General features: G+C 41.2%; 2 protein-coding genes across 4 annotated transcripts in view; one reads left to right on the top strand and one right to left on the bottom strand.

The window, feature by feature from the left end:
• Window positions 1-6,904, top strand: part of fsip1 (fibrous sheath interacting protein 1) — a 30,996-nt gene extending 24,092 nt beyond the window's left edge. Inside the window, exon 10 of the mRNA XM_004082597.4 lies at window positions 6,044-6,904. Within this exon, the coding sequence (XP_004082645.1) occupies window positions 6,044-6,142 (99 nt within the window). The 3' untranslated portion in view covers window positions 6,143-6,904. The remainder of the gene's footprint in view (window positions 1-6,043) is intronic.
• A 2,778-nt stretch (window positions 6,905-9,682) lies between these two features.
• On the bottom strand, window positions 9,683-18,138 carry thbs1 (thrombospondin 1). Of its 3 annotated transcripts, XM_011490117.2 has the most exons (22): window positions 17,954-18,138; window positions 17,792-17,876; window positions 17,073-17,632; window positions 16,907-16,985; window positions 16,720-16,809; window positions 16,535-16,644; window positions 16,080-16,205; window positions 15,286-15,382; window positions 15,028-15,201; window positions 14,771-14,947; window positions 14,519-14,692; window positions 14,144-14,424; window positions 13,835-14,053; window positions 13,619-13,726; window positions 13,099-13,258; window positions 12,889-13,007; window positions 12,352-12,586; window positions 12,029-12,256; window positions 11,681-11,952; window positions 11,495-11,592; window positions 11,274-11,413; window positions 9,683-11,179 (listed from the first exon to the last, which is right to left on the bottom strand). In XM_011490117.2, exons 2-22 carry the CDS (start codon window positions 17,853-17,855, stop codon window positions 11,172-11,174), a joined length of 3,519 nt encoding a protein of 1,172 aa, XP_011488419.1. In that variant the 5' UTR covers window positions 17,856-17,876; window positions 17,954-18,138; the 3' UTR covers window positions 9,683-11,171. The 3 variants fall into 3 exon arrangements, with proteins under 3 accessions (XP_011488419.1, XP_011488418.1, NP_001156600.1); XM_011490116.2 differs by having other exon boundaries at window positions 10,809-11,413; window positions 17,954-18,137; NM_001163128.1 differs by lacking the exon at window positions 17,954-18,138 and having other exon boundaries at window positions 11,134-11,413; window positions 17,792-17,855.
• Between the last annotated feature and the right edge of the window lie 6,157 nt (window positions 18,139-24,295).

Raw genomic sequence — 24,295 nt, 5'->3', positions numbered from 1 at the left:
CCAGTGACGCCACGAGCCTACAGGAACCGTCTCCCTCGTCGTGGACACCTCTGAGTCTGCTGCCATTCATACTTACCTGATTATTAAATCCATCCGCTACTCACGCCCGTTCTCTCCTGTGTCTTCTTCCGGGTTGCAGCATCTGGGTCTATATTGTTCTGTAGCTATGACACACCGTTTCTGATTGGTTGATGCCACACGTCTTCTTTGCCAAAGTTCAGATATTTGAACTCTAAAAACATTGCAAGGCCATGCTTGGACTGCTTCCCTCCTACATTGGAGATTTACTAACGAGGAGAAATGTTGATTCATATTCATTGCGTTCAAATGATCAACTGTTGCTCAGTGTTCCATTTGTCCGCACAAAACTGGGAAAAAGATCTTTTTCTCACGCTGCTCCCACTTCATGGAACACACTGCAAAAAACCTGGAAGCTCCCTGAACTTATCTTTTTAAATGATTTTAAAGCCAGACTGAGAGCACTTGAGGTCAACTCCTTTGAATGTAACTGTTTTTATAATTGAAATTGTAATTGTATTTGTTGTCTGTGTTTGTAACTTTTTGCTGCCTCTTGGCCAGGACTCCCTTGTAAAAGAGGTTTTTAATCTCAATGGGACTTTCCTGGTTAAATAAAGGTTAAATAAATAAATAAAATAAATAAATTGCGTCCAAAACATGTTACAGAACCTCTGATCATGTATGTACATTGACTTAACATTGAAAGGGGCGACAGTGGCTCAGGTGGTTGAGCGGGTCGTCCAATGATCGAAGGGTTGGCGGTTCGATCCCCACTCCCACCAGCCAAAATGTCATTGTGTCCTTGGGCAAGACACTTCACCCTCCTTGCCTCCAGTGTGGCTCCACTGGTGTGTGAATGTGTATGAATGATCCCGGTGATGGTCAGAGGGGCCGTAGGCGCGAACTGGCAGCCACACCTCTGTCAGTCTGCCCCAGGGCAGCTGTGGCTACAACCGTAGCTTACCATCACCAAGTATGAATGAGGAGTGAATGAATAATGGACATAATGTAAGCGCTTTGGGTGTCTTGAAAAGCGCAGATAAATCCAATCCATTATTATTATTAAACTATCGCCCCTTAAGCCTAAAGTGCTTTGGACCTTTAAGAAAAGCGCTATATAAGTATACACCATTTACCTTTAATTTCATTTAAAAAAATCCAGAACATATAAACACAAGGTAACTGCACTAGTTTCTTGATTTTTGGATTTTATCCACTCTGCTGTTAACGCAAAAAGTTTAAAAGACAGGACAAAAAAGCAAAGAAAGGACGATTCCTTGAGGTATTAGTCGTTCACAGTGCAGCTTCAACTCCTCTCCCTCAGCAGTTTCACAACTGCGTTCACTTGGAAGAATTCAGTAATCAAACCGACTTGGATTTTGACCACAGCAGACAATAACCTTAAATCACCCGCAGGGTGGTTGCAGGAGTTGAGGACACATGTGACTTTTAACTACTCATAAGTGTGAGTGACCAGACAGTTTGTAGGCCTGAAACAGCCCATCATTCAGAGCAGCAGACGCTTCGAATGAGTCTTTAAGAGCCAAAAATAGACATCTTTAAACCATTAAACCTAGGCTTTTTGGACCACAACAACCTTGATGACTGAGAATGCAAAACATCCCCTTTTTTCTTTGCCAATATATTCACATCAAGACTCCTCTTTTTTTAATCTATATTAACATGAGACACAAGCTGCAAGGAGTAGTACTTTTCTGCAAGATAGTTTTAACAAAGGTCAACTAAAACGAAACTTAATCTTCTCTTTCTTTAATTTACTTCCTTGTGGTGTTGCTTTGTATATAAACTTTAACGCAGGTATGCTTCTTCAGCCATTTACTGAGAAGTTATTGGAACAAAAATACCCTGGAGTTCTCTTTGTCTGAAGTTTTGACAGCTTTCCCATAATAAGCATCAGTTTTGGCTACTGTAAAAAATATGTGGGTCCACAGAGTTTTCCCGCTACATCACTCTTAATTCAATATGTATAGTAATTTGACTATTAATACTCCAATGAATAGATTTTTAAATGTTAAAAATCTAAAAAAAACTGTCTGAAGTTGGTTTTATTGGCTCAATTAACATAACATTTCAGATTTTAATATCAGGGTTTCAAAAATTTTGAATAATTTACAATTTTTCTTTTGTCATCCTGTTTTAATTAAGTGTACCCAACAAAAAATTTACAAAACTTTCGACACTGTATACAATTTTTAATCCTGTTATTTTTTTTTTTAAAAGGGAAGAAAAACCCCCAAAGAAAACAACAACTGTTTCTCATCCCCAGTATGTTTGGCTTTTGTGACATGTTTTAATGAAATTAAGTCTCCATCCAGCACATAAGTTTTGTTTCGCAGTTCATGTGCTCTAATGAATTTCTCATGTTGGCAAACGCCGATCTGACATTTTACAGTCTCTAATTCTATGATAAAAGAGAGTCAAACAAAGGGAAAATGTATCCCAGCAAAGCTGCAGGGTTTTTTTCTGCAGACATCTGTGAAACACTTCTGTTCAACTGAATCAGGCCACTAAACAAATAAAAGAGGACAGTCCTGACTGCACATTTGAGACTTAAAAACACTTCAAGTGTCCCAGCTACTTTGATGAAGTACTCGATTTTTTTGGTAATGTCAATATTTTTAAAATATTCATTGTAAAGAAGTGTTCATCTTACATTTATTCTCATTATATAAATGTGTTACACAGCTGTTGACTCATTCACTTTATCAGCAGACACAACACTGAACTGATCTTTGAAATAAATTAGTTTTTCATTGAATTTCAAATAACTAATTTTATTTATAGAAGGTATAAGATGCCTCAGAAAAGGCCAAATTCTCTGCCACACTCACCTAAAAACACTGATGTTTGGAATACTGGGCGGTTGATTACAATGTCTGTGAGTAGCACCGCCACATATTTACTGCAAATGTCTTTCTGTGCCTGGTTTCTGATGAAGAGCCGCAGGAGTTTTTCAGAGGGTGGTCTTTGACAGGTGATCGATGTAAGAGCTTCACATAGAAGACATAGGAATGTGATTTTTTTTTGCCTGGAGTTACTCAGTAGGGTGTGAGGACAAGGGGAAAACAACCAAATGAGTGTGATATTTACTCAGCAAAGAGTCTCTCCGTGGTGAAAAATGGGTTTTCCTATAGGACCTAATTCTGCTGCAGATTTTTTTTCCGTGTTGGGATGGCCGCTATCAACTCCACGTTACCTGATGGGAAACTCAACTTAAGTATTTACAAATTCCATTGACCACAAATAATATTGAAATCACACCCCTTATTACTCCCTTAATGCTTGGATTGATATCACATAGATTAACTAGGTCAGAACATCCTTATTCCGAGGCCAGGGACATAGTGTGAGCCTGTTATGACAGCTGCAGAACAAGAGCACATGTGCTGACAGGATGATTTCAATGATGACTAAACTCAGCGACTCAACATTTCGCTCCTCTGAACACATTTTTGGCATCATTTTCATGTCACTGAAGGTGACTGAAGGTTGCTGTTATTGGTTCAAATTGATTGCTGCATTCACAGCTGTCCATCTCACTCCCTAGAACATCAGGCGGCAAAGGTTCAAAACTGAAGGTTTGTACAGCCAAGTTAGGAGAAACAAAAGGGTGCATCGTCCCCAAGACAGAATTCAAGAGCTTTTTTAGGGCCTTGACCAACATTTTACTTGTGACCTACATAGTTTAAAAAGGCTGGCTTTCATCCTTGAGCTCACATGCAGTCCCAGGCGTATTGCATGTGAGGAGTCTGGCTGATCTGTAGAAAAACAATTCCAACATCCAACTGGAAGTACTTTTTTCCCCAGACAGCTTCCAACTAGAAGCTCTGAGGCAACATCAACAGTGTGGTTTATTATGATGAAGTGCCAATCTTGTGTCAGCTCATGTATTAATGAAGCACATTTTTTTGGATCTTTCAAAAACTGAGTTTGGAGATCGGTAAATATTTTGTAAAAATATTTACATAGGATGCTGGGAAGTTGGCAGGATGTTGGGATTTATATAAAGTAACTTTTTGTTGTTACTATCTAAGATGCGGCAGACAGTACAAGTTTGAACTTTGAGAATTTCTCTATGGAGTTTCCTATCTCAACTGATTGTATTTCAGCTTTAACCCTTGTGCTATCTTAGATGACCCCACCCATACTTTGACGTGTTCTTCCTACCATGACAAAGGTGGATAAAGGTGGAAAGATTTCATGTAATCCATGGACACCAGTGAAGTTCACAAATCATTGAAGAAAAAAGGTTCAGCGCACTGTCTAGTGGGTCTGTATGACCCAACTCCCAATGTTAAAGTGTCTAGGACAGCACAAGGGTTAAAGGAGCCAGCGCTTTACTTGCAGGTCTTACCTCTCAGAAAATGTCGATGGTAAGTGGTAATTTTTTATACTTTCATTTAAAAAAAACATTTACCCTCTGAAAGGCCTAGGAGCTTCAGGATCATGCACAGTTTTTGTGTATGATCATGGACTAGCATGCACTTGTTGCCAACTAGATCCACGTAGGCATGTGTTTTCCTTTTCTGAGCTGGCTCAAAACTGGACAGCTCCAGCATTGCTCACCATTTTTGTTGTACCGGTGATGTCAGGTTGGGGGTGTGAGGGGATGTAAGCTAGTGGAAGAGCGTGTAAACAGAGGACTATGGGGAAGGGAAGTGGGGGCGGTTTGCTCCACACCAACAGTCCCTCCCATAATTCAGAGGCGAGTTTTTGATGAACTCCTGCCCCTCTGCAGAAAACGTTTTGGTTCACTTATAGCAAAAAACACGTTTTTTTTTGTTTTGGCTAAAAATGTAATAACCATAATTAAGAGACCACTTGAAGGGAGTCTTAACTGTTCCTAGGACAGTCTTCTTGATGGAGATGTTGTTCCTGGGTTGCAGCCCCAACTATTCCATTTAACACAGGGACTGTTGTTACCTTCACCCTTTACATTTTTTCCCACTCTTCTCTCAGAGTTTGATATTTCTTCAGCTTTGCATGTTCCATGCCGCTTTGCCTATCCTGGTGTTGATGTTCCTGCATCCATCACTGCATCCATCACTGTGGCCTTCCTTCCTTTTTTTCTTTTTGTCCAGCACTATTATATCTGTTCTGTTATCCATCACCAATTTGTCTGTCTGTTTCTTGAGGTCCCACAGGATCTTAGCTTGATCATCATCATCATCTACCTTTTCCATCTTGATCTTGGGATTTCCAGTTCCAGCCCTTACTCATCACAGATGCTTCTTCTACACATATCAGCCACTTGGTTATGGCGCTCCATGTATGCATAGCTTCTTACACCTCTGCTGGAATATCTCAGGGGTGTTTGCACAGCTAACATAAGGTCCATAATCCTAACAAAATTACAAATGGCATTCTGCAAGGCTCTCTTTAATTCCCTCCATTATGATTTTTGTTTTCTGGAAGATTCACAAGTTCTTTCAATGTAAATAACTTTGTGTAACTACAACTTTCACCAGTGTGTGAATGTGTGAGTGACTGGGTGAATGGGTCTGTGACTGTAAAGCGCTTTGTCCTTGTAGGAAGAAAGGCGCTATACAAGTTTACGCCATTTACCATTTACCATTTACTTTCATGAATTTGATTCGATGTATCTATTTGGACAGGGTCAGCAGTCAAAAAACTAGCATATCTCTTTGATAGGTTATGGGTTTGCCTTGGGGTTATGCTCCCTCATTCTTGTCACCCCCCTCAGCGGAAGATGTGGTTCAATGTTTATTTAATTCCAACTAAAGTATACAAATGGAATACTCATAAAAGCTTGATCTTTTATTAAATTATTCATATTTTTTAATTGCCACAATGTCTTTACTTTGTAAATGGATGGTTTGTAAAGATACTACAGTGGTCGGAATTGATGCAGTTGTGTTTGAATTCAACTGATGCTTACTTTATTGAATGAAAAAGCACACTGTGTTTGACATTAAACATAATTATAGTGATTGTGTGTCTACAAATGACACAAACTAAAACATGTGTTTGTGTTTTCCTGCAGAATGAGTCCCCCAGCCTTACTGAGGAGCAGCTCCTCATGCTGCTGAACGAATGTGAGCTGACGGAAAATTGGATGAAGTGCCACGAAATTAGTCAGTAGGCCCTGACAAAGAAGATTTTATATCCTGTTTTTCTAAATGTTTCATTTCTGTGATTTGACTTTGATTAAAACCTTTTTCATTTAATAGATTAACCTAAAATTGGGAGCCGGTTTAGCTTGTGCTGGTTTGCGGCGTCTCCCGTTTGTGAAACTAGGGTTCAGTTCCGGGCTGCTCCCTATTCCCTTCTCTGCTTCTGTGCCAGTCCCAAGCCCAGCAACATTGAGAGGGTTGCATCAGGAAGGTCATCCGGCGTAAAACATTACTAAGTTAACCATGCGACTCATCCTCGAAGGAGGAGTTGTTTCGATGTGGCGATCCCTGATGGGAAAAGCCAAAAGAGAAAGAAGAAGATTAACCTAAAATTGAATAATATATGTAATGTACCTTTCCAAAAAATGCCCTTTTCTACGCTTTTTGTTTGCAACCAAATTCCAAACCATAGCTTGATGTAATCTGTGGCACAAGCTAAATATTTTTTAAAGTACATACAGTTTGTGTCATTGAGTAGGAGAATGGTGAATTTCTCAATGCCAGCCTCTGCTTTACATGTTGGTTTTCTTCTATGCTGTGTGGTCAGAGATCCCATGTTACATAAAGATGTTTGTTCCTTCAGTTCATCTCCAAGAATTCAAGTCATTCTTGCCTTCATAGGTGATCTACTCAAAGGGCAGAGATTGATCAGACTTTGTGAAATCTGGCCGATGTAATCTGTTTTCATATAACCGAGTGGTTTACTTTAATAAAAGACAACAATCTTCAGATGTTCTTGTTTGAGGAATTTTTTTTATTTGGTATAAGTTGTTGGCACCATTCCAAGAGGCTCCTGGCTGTATATCCAGCACCTGGACGACTCTTGCCCGAGGGCTTTTCCTTTCGGCTATCCTGGCACCAGACCTGGACGGCTGTGCTGGCCTTGCTCCCCACCTCCACCACACACCGTGACCCGAGCTAAATTACAGGAATTACCTCACATTCCTCAAAAACTGAGAACGCCCAGATAAACAAGTCCTACCATTAGCCCTGCTACCAGAGCCGCACTATCTGCACAGAAATCTAAACATAGACGCTGGAATGATCTAAAAGAACAAACTCAATCATTTTTACACTGACTGGAAAGGAAAGGATTCGTAACGATTTGGTTGCACGTGTTTTATTATTTGTCTGGTTCACAAATAAAAGGTGTGCAATTAGCATGATGCATCCCGAGAATGGAAGATGCAGTGATCTGCTCATGTATGGTAATGGAAACCCTGTAAGCTCATCCTGGTAAGAATGGGGTCACTCCTAATGTAAAGACACCTGCAGCACACTAAGACTGTCTGGGCTTTAGATAACAGCTCTGTGACCCTATAAAAGGGTCAGAGAGGGCGAAAAAGCTGTTGGAAACATCCATGTGTTTCACAGCCACAAGGTTTTACAACTTGAGAGAGATTTACCTGGGTTCACATTCATGAAGGTTGAACAAGTATCACTAAAAATCACCGTTTTTTTTTTTTTTTTCTTTTTTAACTTGTTCTGTCCAACAGCTGAGCAAACAGATTAGAGCTGAAGGATTTTTGTGTTGGACAGGTTTTACTATCACAAAAAGAGGTTATATAGCTTCAAGAAACTAGAGTGTAGATTTGTATAAACCCCTTTTTGTTTGTTTATTTGTTTGTTACATTTATTGTGTGTGGGGAGGGAGAGGGGAAGAATGTGAGGGGAGGGTGGAAGAGAGTAAAAGGAAGAAAGGTGAAAAGGTGGGGGATACAAGCACTGATTTGTATAAGTTATTATTTTAAGCTGTAACAATTATACCAGATCTGCTGGAAAGACAAATGTTACATAAAAGGTGAAAATCTGACACTAAGATGAGCGAAAAAAATCTGTCCATCAATACACTGTAGGTAAGGAGGAGGGATGAAGCAGACAGGGAGCAGTGTGGCAGTGTGCACGTGCACATGCATGCTGCCGACGTGAACCGTGTGTTCATAAAGGGAGCCAGATCCTACCCAGCCAGACCAGCCAGACCAGGAGAGGGGAGGAGAGCCCCCCAGGCCAGAAGCCCCCCCAGCATCAGGACCCAGGCAGCCCGGGAGGGGAGGAGGAGGGGACCGCCCACCCCACCAGCCAGGCACAGAGAGGGCCCCCCTACAGGGGCCCCCCCAATGCCCAGATGCACAAGCGAACCCAGTGTCCGGCCCCCAGGCCACAAGACAGGAGCGCTTAGCCGTACCAGGCGGCAGCCATGGGGGCCACCGGGCGCCGGACACCGAGACAAAGGCCAGGGACGAAGCCAGGGCCCCCGGAACCCATGAGCCGGCCCCCACCCGACCGGCGCCCCGTCTCCGCAAGCCAGCCCAGGCACGCGACCTTAGCAACCCAGGGATCGCCACGCACCCACAGCCACCCCCCATAACCCTAAAACCCTACGCACTACAACCCCCCCCCCCCCCCCCCCGCCATAATATCTGAGCCCCCCTCCCCAACCCTCTCAGTGCCCTCCCCTCTCTGTGATGGGGAGGGAAAGCCCCAGAGGGTCCCAGCGAGCCAGCCCCCAGGTCCGTCCTACCCATGCACTCACACACACATACTCACAATCATCTGGTTACCCTCCCTACCCCCGCCGCCACGCAGTAACCCCCCCCCCCCCCCCCCCCAGCCGGCCGACCCCCAGCGCCGTATGCCCGACCCTTCCCGCAGCCGACAGGATACCCATAAGCCCGGCCGCCCTGAGAGGACCAGGCGGGTGAAGACCGGCCGCCCCCCCCCCCCCCCGACCCCACCCATGTATGGAGGTGTGGGAGTGCTGTGTGTGTGCTGCAGGTAAAATAGGAGGTCACCAGTGTGGGGGGCTCCACCGCTGCCAAGCCGCAAAGCCCCCCACTCCGGAGTCCCTCTGTGAGTGGTGTGTATTTGCTGTGTGTGTGCTGCTAGCATGCAGTGTGTGTGTCTACAGAGGAAGTTAAAATTGTGGGGGGGCCAGCGAAAGGTGAGCACGGATGTTTCACCGTGCCCCCCTCCACCAGACCCTCTCCACAAGGCCCTAGATGAATCAGAGTGCTCCCCAGTGAGCCCCGCCAGCATACCCCTCCCATCCAGATCCCGGGGCCCTATGTGCCTGTGTGCAATATTTGTTTGGGTGAGTGAGTAAAAATCACCGTAAAAATCACCGTTTTTACTCAGTTAAACTGCTCTGATGATAAAGATACATTATTTTATGTTAAGTAAAAACATATGAAAGGATTGTAGTCATTTTATTAGAGTGGTAACCCTTGTCCTATCTTAGATGACCCCACCCTTACTTTGATGTGTTATTCCAATCAGGAAAAAGGTGGATAAAGGTGGAAAGATTTCATGTAATCCATTGACACTAGTGAGGTTCATAAATCATTGAAGAAAAAAGGTTCAGTGCACTGTCTAGTGGGTCTAGATGACCCAACTCCCAATGTTAAAGTGCCTAGGATAGCACAAGGGTTAATTGTCTTTTACAATTACAAGAAAAAACTAATGAAACTTAACTATTTAGCTGTACATTTACACCAAATGACACAGGCAGGTTTACTTTTTCCCCCCATATTTTTAAGAGTTTATTGTTTTCTTGAATGTACAAAACAACAGGCAGGAGTATAAATAGCACTTTTGGTAGAAACTATTTTACAAATGTTTATAGAAAAGCTTCACTAATATTTAAAAAAAGAGGCACTTACAAAAAAAAGAAACCGAAGACATCCTCCTGTGTGTAAAAATAATATATTTATACAGATAGAAACGTGTCCATTAGAGGCTGCGTTTCTATATAAATTATTTAAATAGAATACATCTAAACAAAAGACAAAAAAATAATTTATCAAGACTGCACAGCACATACACATCATAAAACATCGTTATTTTGTTAATCCTTTTCTGTTCACGTTTCTCTCATAACCGAAAAATCTTATATACATTATAAAAATTGTATTAATGCAAAAGACAACCAATTTATACCATGTTTGCTAAGACAAGTCATTCTTGTACACTGCTGGTTTCAGTACAAAAACAATTCATGAGGTAATATTTGTACAAAAAGTGTTTACTTTTTTTTCACCCCTTTGTCAGAGATGAACAGAAACACCAGTCAAACACACTGTGAAGATGCAAAACACATTGACATGATATTATCCAGAGTATAAGGGATCTGTGTATTTAAAAGATGATGTTTTTAGCAAGCCTCAATAGCTTTCTGATGATGTTAAGCAAGTAGCAACAAGTACATATACAAAATCATACTTGATAAAAAAAAAAATCTTAACAGACTGGCCCTCAGTGTTTATGTCCCTTGAACTTTTTAGTAAAGGTTAAAGACTTTTATGCATCTACATCTGCAGAAACTGACCAAAGCAGCATCTGTGTCTGCTTTGAGGCCCTGTGTTGTTCTGAAGTTTTCCCGCCTTTTTGCCAAAGCTCCTTCCTGAGAAGATTCATGTTCTGGGCCAGCTCTACATCTCTACTTCAGACACCATGTCTTTGATGACTAATCAGAGAGAATTTTTTTAAATTGCTTTTTGACTTGGTTGTCTTTAACTTGGATGGCCCACCTGTACAAACACACGCCACTCGCTTTCTTTGATACGGACAGTCCACACGCTCCAACATCCTCATGTTTTCCTTCTCTGGAAAATCACAATTTCTTCATAAAAATATATATATATATATATACATATATGTATATCAGTCCACAGCAGATGAATGGTAATACTAAAAATAAAGCATAAAAGTACAAAAACCTCTTTCGTTTTCTTCCTCACCAATAGAGGAATAACAGTTCCGGTGTGCAAAGCATAAAAAGAAGTCCTCCTTCCGCAGAGACTGAGGAAATCCATTTCTTCTGAGCGGTGCTCAACATTTTAGTCAACAAACTTTCATTTGACTTTAACTTCTGAAGTCACTTTACCTCATGACCAGTTTACATGCTCCACACACCTCCAATGTGCATTTTCTTAAAGGAAAAAGGTTGAAATAAGTCCAGGTTTCATGTCCCGTTTGAACTGGAATATTCTTCCTCACGCCTTATGTATCTGAAAGTAAACACGGAAAAAACATGATCAATAATGAAGGCTCGTGTGATGACAAATCGCATTTGAAGTGCGCAATTGGGTAGCCTTTGCTTACCTCTACATTCATATTTGAGGTCTGAGAAGTAAACCATTTCTTGAGAGAAGACATACAAGCCAAGCCGCCCGCCGGCATATGTCTTGTCGTAGATGTTTCCAGAATCAGCCATGATTCTTTTTCCCTCGTACATGGTTACTCTAAAAAGCAAACACATTTTAGTTTGTTGTCTATTTTTAATTTCTTGTGTGTATTTCCTTCTATATCAATGCCAGACTCACCTAATAAGCCCGGTCTTAGGTCTGTGGGTCAGATGCCATCTGTAGGCAGTAAAGTCCTTCCAGCCAATGTTCTTGGGGTCATGCCACAAAGTGCGCACCTAAAATGTTTAAATAGTCAAATGTATCATCTATAATGCGTAAAACATAACATTTAATAATCCCTGCGGGTTGGACATCTGTGCTCACCTGTCCGGGGGTGTCTCCGGTGTGCCACAGTGCATTCCTCAGATGCTCACCAGGTCCTGTGGTGGAGTTGACTACTTTGATTGACAGGCCAGAGTATCCCTGCGCTCTTGTGGGAGTGTGGGACCAGTACGTTTGTGTGATTTGTTTCCACATCACGGTGTAGAAGCGGGAACTGGACTGGTAGCCAAACACGAACCCTGCATAGTCGTCATCTCTGTCTGTATTCACGAAGAAGGTCCCGCCAAAATCCACGGCGCTGAACTCATCATAACCTGGGTAAAAAATGTGAGATTAGAGTCAACGCTGACATGGATTTGCAAAAAGAGCTTTCCTCTGGGTCGTACATACCAACAGCGATGCCTGGGTCACAGTTGACAGTCTGTACCAGCTCCTTGCCTTGGTGCCTCACCACCCAGTTAGGGTCAATCTGAGAAGTGCCTTTGGGATCGAGAGGAACCATCTGGAACCTGCGGAAGTCAGTTTCACTGATTGCAAAGTTCTCGGGGCACACATCGTGGATGTCCAGAACACTGTCTTGGTCAAAATCATCTTTGCACACATCACCACGCCCATCATCTATAAGAAAAATGTACACATACAATCAGAAAGCTGAACACCAAAAACCAGAATGAGCAGAAATGACCTATTGAGGTGGCGCTGGTAACACTCACTATCTGAGTCCAGTTGATCGGGGTTAAAGGCCAGCCTGCAGTTATCCTTGTCATCTGGGATGCCATCATTGTCATCATCATGGTCGCAGGCATCACCTTTGCCATCCTTGTCATGGTCAGCCTGGTTGGCATTAGCAATGTACGGGCAGTTGTCCATGTTGTTCTGGTGACCATCTTCGTCAATGTCCTGGTTGTTGTCGCACTTATCTCCCACACGATCTGAGTCAGAATCAACCTGTGGAATCCCAGAGTTCCTTTAGGATTAGGCTGTTTTTTTCTCTCCCCACCTGCTTCAGGTAAAAGCAGGCCCTTGTCTTCAGGTATGCAAGCAATGGCCCTACAGTCAAACGTCCAGTGTCCTTTCACCTCATTACTCAAGTTCAACTCTTATTTTAGAGGTGAAGGAGAAGAGAAGCATTATACTCTTCCCTCTTCACATTCCGATCTTTCATTAAAAAAGATGCATTTTGTGAAAGAGGACCATTCCTGTCAATCATGATAGCTATATAGCAAAAATGAGTGAAAAAATTGGATTACCTGATCTGGATTGTGTTCCAGGGGGCAGTTATCGCAGTGATCTCCCACCCCGTCCCTGTCAGTGTCTCTCTGGTCCACGTTGTAAACATACGGGCAGTTGTCATTCTCATTCAGAATCCCTGAAAAAAGGATTTTCTTAGCCTCTGCCAAATTTTTCAATGTTTAAAGATTAAGCAAAAGCAACCTTGATCTGAATTGAAAATCACCTACCATCACCATCTATGTCAATAGCACAGGCATCGCCCTCTCCGTTGTTGTCAGTGTCTGTTTGGTCTGTGTTGGCTTCAAACACACAGTTGTCACACTGATCCCCAACATCGTCCCGGTCTGCATCATACTGGGCTGGGTTGTAAACTTTAGGGCAGTTGTCCTAATTTTACAAAGAAAGGCACATTTATTTTTTAAAATTATAAAACTACTGTATTTATAGCAACAAATTGTGTTTTCTCCACCATGTGTTTTTTTCTTGCTCTAGTCTGAAAACAATACACAACATCATTTTTCTAAACTTTCTAACCCCACACTAAGAATTCAGGCAACAGGCCATCTTGCCCACGACCGTGTTATTTGTATGAAAATTATGTTACATTATTCTTTTACTACTAATGTTCCATTTTGACTCAATGAATAAATAATAAAACTCTAGTATTTCACATTCCAGCTGCTCAAAAGAAGCTCAATACTATGTGTGGGCTATGCAGATGCTAAAAAAAACATCATGAAGACTCACTCTAACATCGGGGATCCCATCATTGTCATCATCGTTGTCACATTCATCACCCAGGCCATCTTTGTCGTGATCTTCCTGGCCAGAGTTGGGAAGGTTAGGGCAGTTATCCTGACAAGAAAGCAAAAGAAAGTGTTAAGTGAAAATCATCCCAAACACAGGGTCCAGATGGCGAAGATGATTGTGATAAAAGTTTCTGTCCATGTGGGGTCCAGCTACCTTTTTGCAATGATACGTGGCGTTTGCCACGCACTGTAGGTCAGTGTTGGGCCATCCGTCCAGGTCACTGTCCTCTCCACATATGCGGCCATTCCCAGCGTATCCTGGCTTGCACTCACAGCGGAACATGGACTCGGAGTACACGCCCAAGTAGATGCAGTCTGAATTTTTATGACAGTCATGGCTGCCATCTTTGCAAGGGTTACGAGGAGTGCAAACCTAAAGATGATAACAAATTCTTAAAAACAGATTCATTCACAAACTGCCAATTTACATTACAAAAAACCTCAAATAATGAATAATCCAAACCTGTTTATTAGCTGTTGCCTGCTCCACTCCTCTTCCGTAGGGCTGAGGACCAGAGAAACGCGCAGGGCAAGGATGACAGTTGTATCCCGGCTCAGTGTTCTCACAACGATGAATTCCATTGTGAGTGTGGCAAGCATCCGGAACTTCTTTGCATTCATCAATGTCTTTGCATATAACCCCATCACCAGCGTAGCCCAGAGGACATTTTCCACATGTGAAGGAGCCGTCTGGAGAGCTGGTACACTTTGTTCCAGGAAAGCACGGACTGGAAAGACAACCATCTGCAAACAGATGAAATATTACTTTTAGCGAAGTGATTTCAAAAGCAGGATGATCTTGGATTTCTTTGTGAAATACACGCACTAATACACGCACCGATTGGGCATTCCTGTTTGTTGCAAATTTGAGGCATGGCAGCGTCACCAATGCATTCTTTTCCACCATATTTGGGCACAGGATCATTGCAGAGGCGTTTTCGAGTTTGGATTCCTCCTCCACAGGTGACAGAGCAGGTGTCCCATGGTGACCAAGGTCCCCAACCTCCATTAACTGATACAAAGCAAAAATAATCTTATTAACATATTCAAAACATACACTCTGTTTGAATAACTTTGATGTAGAACTCACTAGGACAGGCGGACTTCTTGCAAGTTTTGGTCTGACGTCCCTTTCCCTGGCAGTCCGTTCCTCCCATCTGTGGTGTGGGGGAGTTGCAGAGGCGGATTTGGGTCATGACTCCCTCGCCACAGGTCACAGAGCATGAAGACCAGGGTGACCAGTGGCTCCATCCTCCATCCTGTTTGACTGAGTACATATGCACAGAATGATTTCCCTGGAATCTGACTCTGACAAAGCAGCAACGTTGGGCGTATTTTGTAACTTACAGCGCTTGTCACATTCCTGCAGGTAGCAGTCCCGGGTCTGGACAGAGGTACCCTCACACTTGCTGTTGATGCGGTCACATGACCGTCCGCGCTGTTGGATGCCACGCCCGCAGGTGGTGGAGCAATGGGTCCATTCAGACCAGGGGGACCAGCCATCTTCTGCATAATCACTCGCTGCAAGAGGCATAGATGATGTTAAGCTTAAAATATAAAGATCAAATAAAACAAACTGAATTTAAGGATGAAAAGAAAACATACGTGTTCCACAGCGAGGACAACATTCGCCATCAGGCACGGTGGCATTAGCACACGGGATCAGAGGGCAGGAGATTTTACGGCACACAGTAGCAGAGTTCTGGGTGAAAAAAGATCATTTAATTAGAGCTGCACCACACTGGAAACTTGCGATGTGCGATATTAGTGATCAATATATACTTGCAATAAATTAACATATAGCAAAACAACTACCACATCATTTCCATTTTACTTTAACCATTTGATTTAAATAAAAGTCAACATAAATTACACTCCAAATGACCCTAGTCTCCATAGGAGACGGGCATCTAACATAAAAGGGCTCCATCTGATTGGTCAAGGATGTGAAGTTGTCTATCTGATTGGTCAAATGTCTGAAGATTTCTATTTGATTTGTTAAATACTTAAAGCTGCTATTATGGCATGTGTATAACAGTTTAGGCTAGCCATTCATTACAGTTTACAACGTCTTTTATGATACACGTATGGCACAGACTGATACTGTGATAATTATACATTTTCGGTTTATTGTCTAGGCCTAATTTCAATAAGTAAAAAGGCCAAACATTTTCTCTAGCTGTTTAAATTCTTATATGAAAAACACAGTCTTATAAGTAATTACATGTCAGAAAAATACAGTAATCCTTACTAATACTCAACTAACACCTTACAAAACTTTCTGAGAAAAATGAGCCTCTTTGTTCATACTTTTCAACAGCAGTTATTTAAAAGTAAAGGCTATTATCTGTTTATTGCGATAGACAAACGGGCCACTGGCTTGGAGCCTTGACACTTACCTGACAGGTACACTCTGTGCAGTCGTCCACTGTCCACTCATCTTTGTCGTTGTGTACAATGCCATTATGGAGGCAGACTCCTCTGTGGATGTTAATTTGATTTTTCAGGAGCTGGCTTTCTGTGGACTGGAGAAAACAGAGCATGAAAGTCAAAAGGCTTCACATCCTGACGAAGGACGGAAAATGCCCTCTTTGCCAAAGTTCCAATACAAATGAATCCCCGTGATTAAGACATAGCTGGAATCTAGCGAAGCAGTGAAAATGCACCAGTGGCCAGACATATTTCTGTATTCACATGGGTCTCATTAGGAACTTGGCTGGGGACAGCCATTACAGGGACAAGTGGCTATGCACTGAGAGTGTGTTAAATAGAAGCAGAAGGAAAGTTGGATCTGAGACTAAAAGAGGTCGTGAATGATGACAAATAGCTAACCGCGACAGCTTTTTGAGCTTACCACTTTTTCGAGCTCGTTCGACAGCTGTTTGACAATCACATTGAGTCCCCTGAGCTCCTTGAACATGCTGGTGATGTCCTCACAAGAAAACCCGCAGACAGTCTGCAAGTCTGGATCAGAAGAGAGCATCTAGTTAGCCCAGTCCTAATGAAAGTAAGACCTGATCATTACTGAGGGGCTCTCACCTTTGGATTTGTGACCTGTGTAGTCGGTCCTGATGGCAGGGCTAGAGCCATTGACTGGGTTGTCCAGTCTCATGACATCGGTTAAAGTTGCTGCATGGTTGGGAGGAAACATTGATCAGTCTGACATAATCAAATAGCAGATCTGAATCTTTTGCACTATTTATTTTAGCTGTATTGTAGGACTTACCCCCACTTTGGCAGCCCTTATTTCTCAGTATTGCATCCAGAGAGGTACCAAAGACAAAGTGCACATTCTGGAGCACTCCCTTTAAAACACATCATTAAGTTAAATAAACTTGGGTTTGTATTTATATTTATTTTATTTTTATTTTAGGTGAATGCAAATTTCTCACCATGAATTTATCTCTTGCTGACCCCTTTCCGATCCTTAGTCGAGCTATGTCAGCCACCTCCCGGGACAGCACCGTCTGGATTGGCGCGTCCATCTCCGACACGTTGATCTCCTCACAGCCCACGTACAGCTGCGCCCTGTCCTCCTGCACGAACAGCGTGATGTTCTTCCAATGCCCTGTGGCCAGGTCCGCGTCCTCGATGGACACCACCTGTTGCTGGTTCTCGGTGGCGTACACCACATCCAGGGTGTTGGCCTTTCCGTTGGAGATGATCTCGAAAACGGGTCCGGATCCGTCGGTCTTCTCGATGCTGAGCATCGTGCCCCGGGATCGCTTGTACTGCTTCAGGTTGAGCAGCAGGAGGAAGCCTCTCTCAGCCTGGATGGAGTCGAGGAGGTCCCTGAAGGAACCATCGGGGACTTGGGGGATCAGGTCCGCGTTCAGGATTTTGTATGCGGGGCTGTAAGGATCCGCTCCTTTGACCAAACTCACTCCATGGTTTCTTTTATTAATCCGAGCCAGCTCAAATAAGTCATAGACGCTGTTATCATCCCGACTTTCTGTGATCAGAACATAAATAAATAAATACAACTTTTACCAAAACAGAAAAACACAATTTAAAAGAGAAGTAGTTAAATACAAACTAAAAACAAAGAATAAAACTACAGTTTTTTGTGTGAAACACGAACATTTCAAAATAAAAGCACATTTTTCCTTACCTGCCAGCCTCGCTCCATCACTGCTCCACAGCATGAACAACAGAAAGATGCCACACAGCATCATCTCCAAATATCAAGTTAGTTCCTGTGGCAACAAAAGATAAAAACATGATCACGTGTCCAAATCGGTTCATTAATGATTCAATAAAAAAGCCCACAAACCTTTATAAGAAATCTGATTAATAAAAAAATATGTATTATACAAAAATAAATAAAAAGGCTCCTTTTTCTGTTTTTTTACGGTCCTTAAAAATCCACCAGAAGTTCACTCCGTTAAACTTATTTATCTACTTCTAATTACTTTATTTTCCCTTTTCTAGCAACCCTTTCACTAATTCAACTGACTTTAGCGCCTCTCTTTAGTGCTATTTAAACACTTTAGGACATTCCTGAGCTCCTGTTTGGACCAATGGGATGTCTGCAAAATAAAAAGAGGGCAGGACTTGTTTCCTTACCTCACAGCAAGTCAGAGTAATATCAGACGCACAAAGGGGAAAGGGGGAAAAAAAGTGCATTCCAGGCCTGAATTTCCATCATCGGACAAATATTTTATCTGCGCGCACAGGCCAAGACTGGACCGTTTCCGGTCACATAAGAAATGTTTTCAGTCTTCATTTGTTGGGATAGTGGCAAGTTAGTTTAAATGTTTCTTTCTGGAATAAATTCTGAAAACGTTTTTTTTTAAACTTTAAAATGAAGTTATTGCTTTGTCAATTGTTTTTCAAAATGAAAAAGGAGGCAAATGAGTGTAAAAAGAGGTACATGAATGAAGTTTTATTCTTTTGACTGAATGTGTAGATGAATTTTTGCTCTTTTTGTTTAAACGGAGCTCAGTTCAGAACAATCTGCCTCCTCACCTTTGCAGTGAATTACATGGCCAGTAGAGGGCGCAGCAAGTGAAAGGCTAAATGTGCTTCAAAGGGAGAAGACGAGAATGGAAGGAGGAGTGAACTTCATTTTGGATGATTGTTGCTTCCTAAAAATATGAATAAAAAGTTTTCAGAACAATTCATTGTTTTTTTAAACCAAAAAAAATCAAGACACATGAATACAATAGGGGTAAAATGTATTTTATATCATAATAAGAAATACTTTATTGATCCGACACGTGGGAAATTTGTTATATACTGTGTATAAAACAATTTGTACATATTTACAATGACAAAATCCCTTAAAATTTCAACTAAAGAATGCGTTTTTCAATATATTTGTCTTTGTTGGCGATTACACAGTAAACCACAGTAAACCACAGTAATGTAGAATGTAAATAATGATAAGTTCCTACTACATTTTTTAGTTCTCAGCACATTATATAAATATTTCCACACAAATTTAGAGAATTGAATCCTTTGATATATCATTTCCTGTAAACAAAAAAGTGAAAATGAGGGCTATTGTGCATAGATCATATTTGACGAAAGGAAGTACAAAAAGATTTAGAAATACAGTGAAAACTCCTTTGTTTATTAAATGTTGGTTGATTCACTTTGTCACAGGTCATTAAGATAATAACTTGTATGAATGAAATCAACTCAAAGGCAAATTTCTGAGGAACTAATGACCTTCTACAGAAACTATGTCCTAGAAATTGACACAGCTTTTTTTTAAAAAAATTAAGCTAAAAACTGCATAATCATAATTAAAAGACCACTCGGAACACTTTTAGAGATCAGACGATGATTGGAGTAAAACTTTTAACAAAGCTGCCAGAAAGACAAATGTAAGATGACAAAAAGGTCAAGCACACTGGTTAATTTGATTTATATTAAAATAATCCATCCACCTTCTTTTAATAAACTCTGTTGAAAAAAGATTATTTTAAGTATGTGAACTTTCAAATGTTTATAATGAAGGGGTTTGGGCAGATCAGCATTTATCAATGTCACCTAAAAATAGTAAAACGTGCCTTTTTAATTACTTTGCCCCACATTTCTTAGAAATTCGACAAGTGTTCTTTACTTTACTGCTGATTATTCCACCTCTGGCCTCCTCTGCTCCCCGTCCCACCACAGAATGATGTGAGGCGCTTTTTCACAGAAACTTGCTTTTGTTCATCTCTCAGCAGAGATGCGTTTGGGTTTCTTTTTAGTAAACTCAATGTGTCAGAATCACACAAGCGTGCGGAGTTAGGGGTGCAGAGGAAAAGTGAGGAAAGTGTGTGACTGAGATGAAAGCCCTCTGGAAAAGTCAGGGAACACAGAGGCGCCTGCACTCTGGGATGACTTACACTCAAAAATGTGGGGGGGCTTTGGGTTTAAAAATAGACCACGAGACGCAGCACACGTATACCTGTTCTTCATTTGTGGTTCGCGGGAACACAGGACTTTTATGACTACAGCTGCTTGGTGCTGCAGGATTTACAGCAGGTACGACTCACCTTTGTGAAACACAAGTCCACAGGAAGTGATTGGGTAATAACAAAGCGGCACAGGTCAAGCTGTTATCCGAGTGGAAAATGGCTCGAGGGGTTATGAAAGTGGATCAAGGTGGGATGGTTTCATGGAAAAAACTTTTGGAGACATCATAGGTAGGTGTGACTGAACATGTCTCAGTGGGCAGGGCCTTGGGCTCACAGTGTGGGAAGAGACTGCCAGATCTCTTGAAAACCCACCAGACACAGTCAGAACGGAAACAGTCCATAGATAGAGAATGTTTACACGGAACCTGTTCCACAGCGTTTCGTCCAACTGGGGGAGATTGAGAACTGTGTTGGTGGGAGTTGTGCTTCAGCATAAAAGCTGTCTGCTCTTTGTTGTACATAGTCCATGAAAGTGCTTCTATTTGGTAGTCCACGCTCTAGAGGAGTCCTTCACAGCTACAGCAGACTCAGTTAAAGAAAAAAACAAAACATTTTAAACTCACGTTTAGCAATTTTATAGAGGAACAGAATGGAAAATAAAGAAAAAAAGGGTTAAATAATGTAAAAAATGATAAATGACGGACACATTTTTCAGGTAGAAAGTGAATGAAAGAGATGAGAGCCGGTGAGGGACATTTTCCAAAAATACTCTGGAGGCTTGGGTAAACTTTATTTATATGTAAAATTTTTAAATCACAAATATCCTCACAAAAAACTACAAAATAAAGTAAACACATACATAAAACAAAAAAGATACAACATAGAGCGATAAAAACCTAAAGAAATGAGAATTAGTTCATTTAAAGCATGCTTTCTACAATTTGGCTAAAAAAGGTTGTTTCTCTCCTTCTCTAACTGGCTGATGGCAACAATCAGGGGCTGGCCTACAGGGGGCAAAGGGCACAGCTGTCACCCAAATGCAGCACCAAAACCTCCTAGCTGCTCCCTCAACTTTTGTGTAGTTATTACAACAATAAGGAGGCTACAAAAGCACCAGTTTTATATTTTTTGTGTGAAACTTCTGCTGCACAGCAAAGCTATAACCAGCTCAGTGGCCTTGCGGCAGAGTGTCCGCCCTTTGACTGGAAGCTCATGAGTTCAAATCCAGCTTGAGTCCTACCAAAGACTATAAAATGGGACCCAATGCCTCCCTGCTTGACACTCAGCATTAAGGGATTGGATTGGGGGGGTTGAACCCCCAAATGGTTCCTGCAGCTCAGCGTTCTGAATATGCCCACATACAACCCACTAAAAGACTTTATTGAGTGTTATTTGAAATTAATATGAAATTATTATATGAATTATAAGTATAACATACTTCAAAATGCACAAATCCTAAAGGCAAAAAATTAAGATTGATATACCAAACGTTAAATGTATGAAATAAGTCTTTGGGTGGGTAAACTGTCAGATCATGTAAACTGGAACATTATTTGACAATCAGGGATCAGCCGCAAGATCTTAGGTGAAGAGACCCCTAATGATGTCTTGTATGGGCCAAAAGCATTGGAGAATGGATGGTAGCAGGCAATGTGAAGACGCAAACAAGGCTGAATAATACATGAAACAAAAACAGCCATTTACAGACATGAAATGAGGACTATAAAGCAATTGGGCCAAAGTAGAGAGGTAGACAATTAATACATAAGAGCATGAGAGTGAAAGTTGAAGTGAAGAGGAAAACAACTCACCTTCCTGATTCAAATTATCCCAAATCTTCACTAACCAAACATTTAGTGGATCTCAGATATAAGGGAAAGTTTCCAGATCTGTGAATTCCTCAGAGTGACCTATTTGGAATCTGGACTGAGAGTTATTGAGATTAATTCAACAGAAAGACCTGGAAAAGTATTCCTTGTTGAGTGGTGTTCATGTTTGATGCTATTCTCAAAAATACTTGAAAAAACGTTCATGTGCAAAGTGATTTAAGGTTGAAATAACAACTTAGCTGACAAGTGGTTGATATGTCTGCCAAAAAGCACCAGTACTGCCCGCAGGGTTTGTGTTTGAATGAGCAAAACTGCAATAAATGCTTTCATTTAATTGTTTTAAAGGAAATGTTTTTTAGATTTCTAAAATCACGATGAAAAAATAATAAAAATGTGTACCTTGTTTTTTTTAGATTGAGATTTTTATAAAGTCAATTTTTTTGGGTCTTTCTTTGTATGTTCTCATAAAAGTGTTACTCATTTGTTTGTTCAGTCCAAACTGAACAAGCCAGAGTTATTTTTTTTCCAACTCGACAGCCGCTTTCATTTTGAATTTACGATAAAATGGCAACGGCACATGAAACATCTGGTGATGGACAGTTTATGAAATCTCTGTGACGTAGCAAAAATGCAGATCTTCTCCTGATAGATTGAAACTTGGCAAGAGATTCACTGAAACCAAGTCAACAACTGCCAGTCCCCTCAAAGCAGAACAGGTTTGGTCAAAGGGTTCCCTGCAGCTATATTTGATTTGATTCTTTTTTTTTCCAAGGAAAAGGTCTCTTAAAGGTGTGAATGAAATGCTAACATGTATAAACAACTTTTTATTTGACATGCTGGCCCCATTTGAATGCATCAATCTTTATTTAATCCATAAAAAAATAAAATAAAACATGCCCAGGGGAGCAAGTTCGTGTAGCGTATCTTTAGAGTGTGGGAAGCTGGACAATGGAGGTATTGAAAGTGGAAAGTTTTAAGAAGAGGCCTGTGTGGTAACCAGTCACTCACTGTTTAAGATGAGTCACTGATATACTTAGAAATCCCTCTTTGTGTTTCATATGCCATGCACAACTCTTTAGTCACATTAACAGATTTCTCTGGTTTGGATTTTATTGAGTTTCACATGCAGCTTAAGTTTAAACAATCTTATTAGATTGGAAGATTAATATACACTTTTAACTGATGAATTGTTATTGTTAATGATGAAAGGCAATAAAAAAGTTTTTTTTAGCTCCAAGTGGACTGGGTGTAACTCCAACAGTTGAAAAGTAATAGCTTCCTATTGATTTAAAACCTGTGTTACAGGTTCTAGTTAATGGAGTCTAACCTAATGATCCACAAGAACATGGAACTTTGGTCAAGGTTCTGAAAATATATATATATATATAAATGATGCAAGTTGCAAGTGACCAAGTCACCACAGTTTTTTTTGTAATCAAGTTAATTTAATTTCATTTCACTCTCAGCCTCTACTTTTTAATCCCAGATTGGAAATCAACCAGGAAGGCCATCAGTGACCACTAGAGGCTGGTCACAGAAGGATACGTAATGGCTGTGTGGGTTGGAGAGGTGATGTAGGTAGGTGGAGCAAATTGTCACTATGACATCAGAGATCCATCCAACCATCCATCCATCCATCCATCCATCCATCCATCCATCCATCCATCCATCCATCCATCCATCCATCCATCCATCCATCCATCTTCCAAATGTGCTTAATCCCTTTTGAGGTCACAGGGTTGCTGGAGCCTATCCACCAAGTGCAAATATCTAGCAATGGGTAGATAGATGCTGTGTGCATATAAAATGCTTTTTCTACTTTCATAAAGGCCTGAAGCACTTTTCAGTCACAATTCCTACTCATCTCTGAACACGTTTGTCAGAGCTGCCATTTAAAAAATTCTTACATGTGTTTCACCAAAAGCCGGAAAACTAAAAATATTTGAATCAAAGTGGTAGAAGATAAACTTTTCTCGTCCAGATTAGAAAATACTCTGAGGAATTTTTGTGACACAGCAGAAAATGTTCTGCACAGCACAAATTCCCACATTCCCTGGATGATTTTAAGTTTTTTGATCTTTTACCATTTGTAATAATAAATCAGTGTCTGCTAATCATCCGTTTTTAAAAAACTATATTTACCAGAGAGTCGCAGTCTTCATATTTCACTCTGCCAGTCTAAGTTCACAACTCCAGTGAGCTGTGTATCCATAGAGGAGATCAGTTCTGACAAGTGATGTCAGAGTCTGATTATGTTGGACAGACACCCTGAAAACTTGTGTTTTACTGTTCATGGACAGACAGCCAGCCATGGAGCTGTCTGCACGCAAGTTGGGAAGCGTTTCAGACTTAGTGACAGATTGCACGGTAAATGCCTGCCACTGTATGTGACTTTGTCTGCTGCTAAATGCACCTTTGACTAATGAGCTGACAGAG

This window comes from Oryzias latipes, chromosome 22, assembly GCF_053564925.1.
Source record: "Oryzias latipes strain Hd-rR chromosome 22, Olatipes_Hd-rR_3.1".
In the NCBI taxonomy this organism is placed as follows: domain Eukaryota; kingdom Metazoa; phylum Chordata; class Actinopteri; order Beloniformes; family Adrianichthyidae; genus Oryzias; species Oryzias latipes.
This window is presented reverse-complemented; position numbering and strand designations above follow the sequence as displayed.

Bases quoted from the DNA above. Each gene is read 5' to 3' on its own strand.
- thbs1 (XM_011490116.2), bottom strand. From the start codon at position 17,855: ATGATGCTGTGTGGCATCTTTCTGTTGTTCATGCTGTGGAGCAGTGAT. The intron at 16,810-16,906 runs GTAAGTCCTACA...CCAACCATGCAG, and splicing joins TAAGGGCTGCCAAAGTGGGG to CAACTTTAACCGATGTCATG. The intron at 14,693-14,770 runs GTGAGTTCTACA...GCTTTGTATCAG, and splicing joins CAAGAAGTCCGCCTGTCCTA to TTAATGGAGGTTGGGGACCT.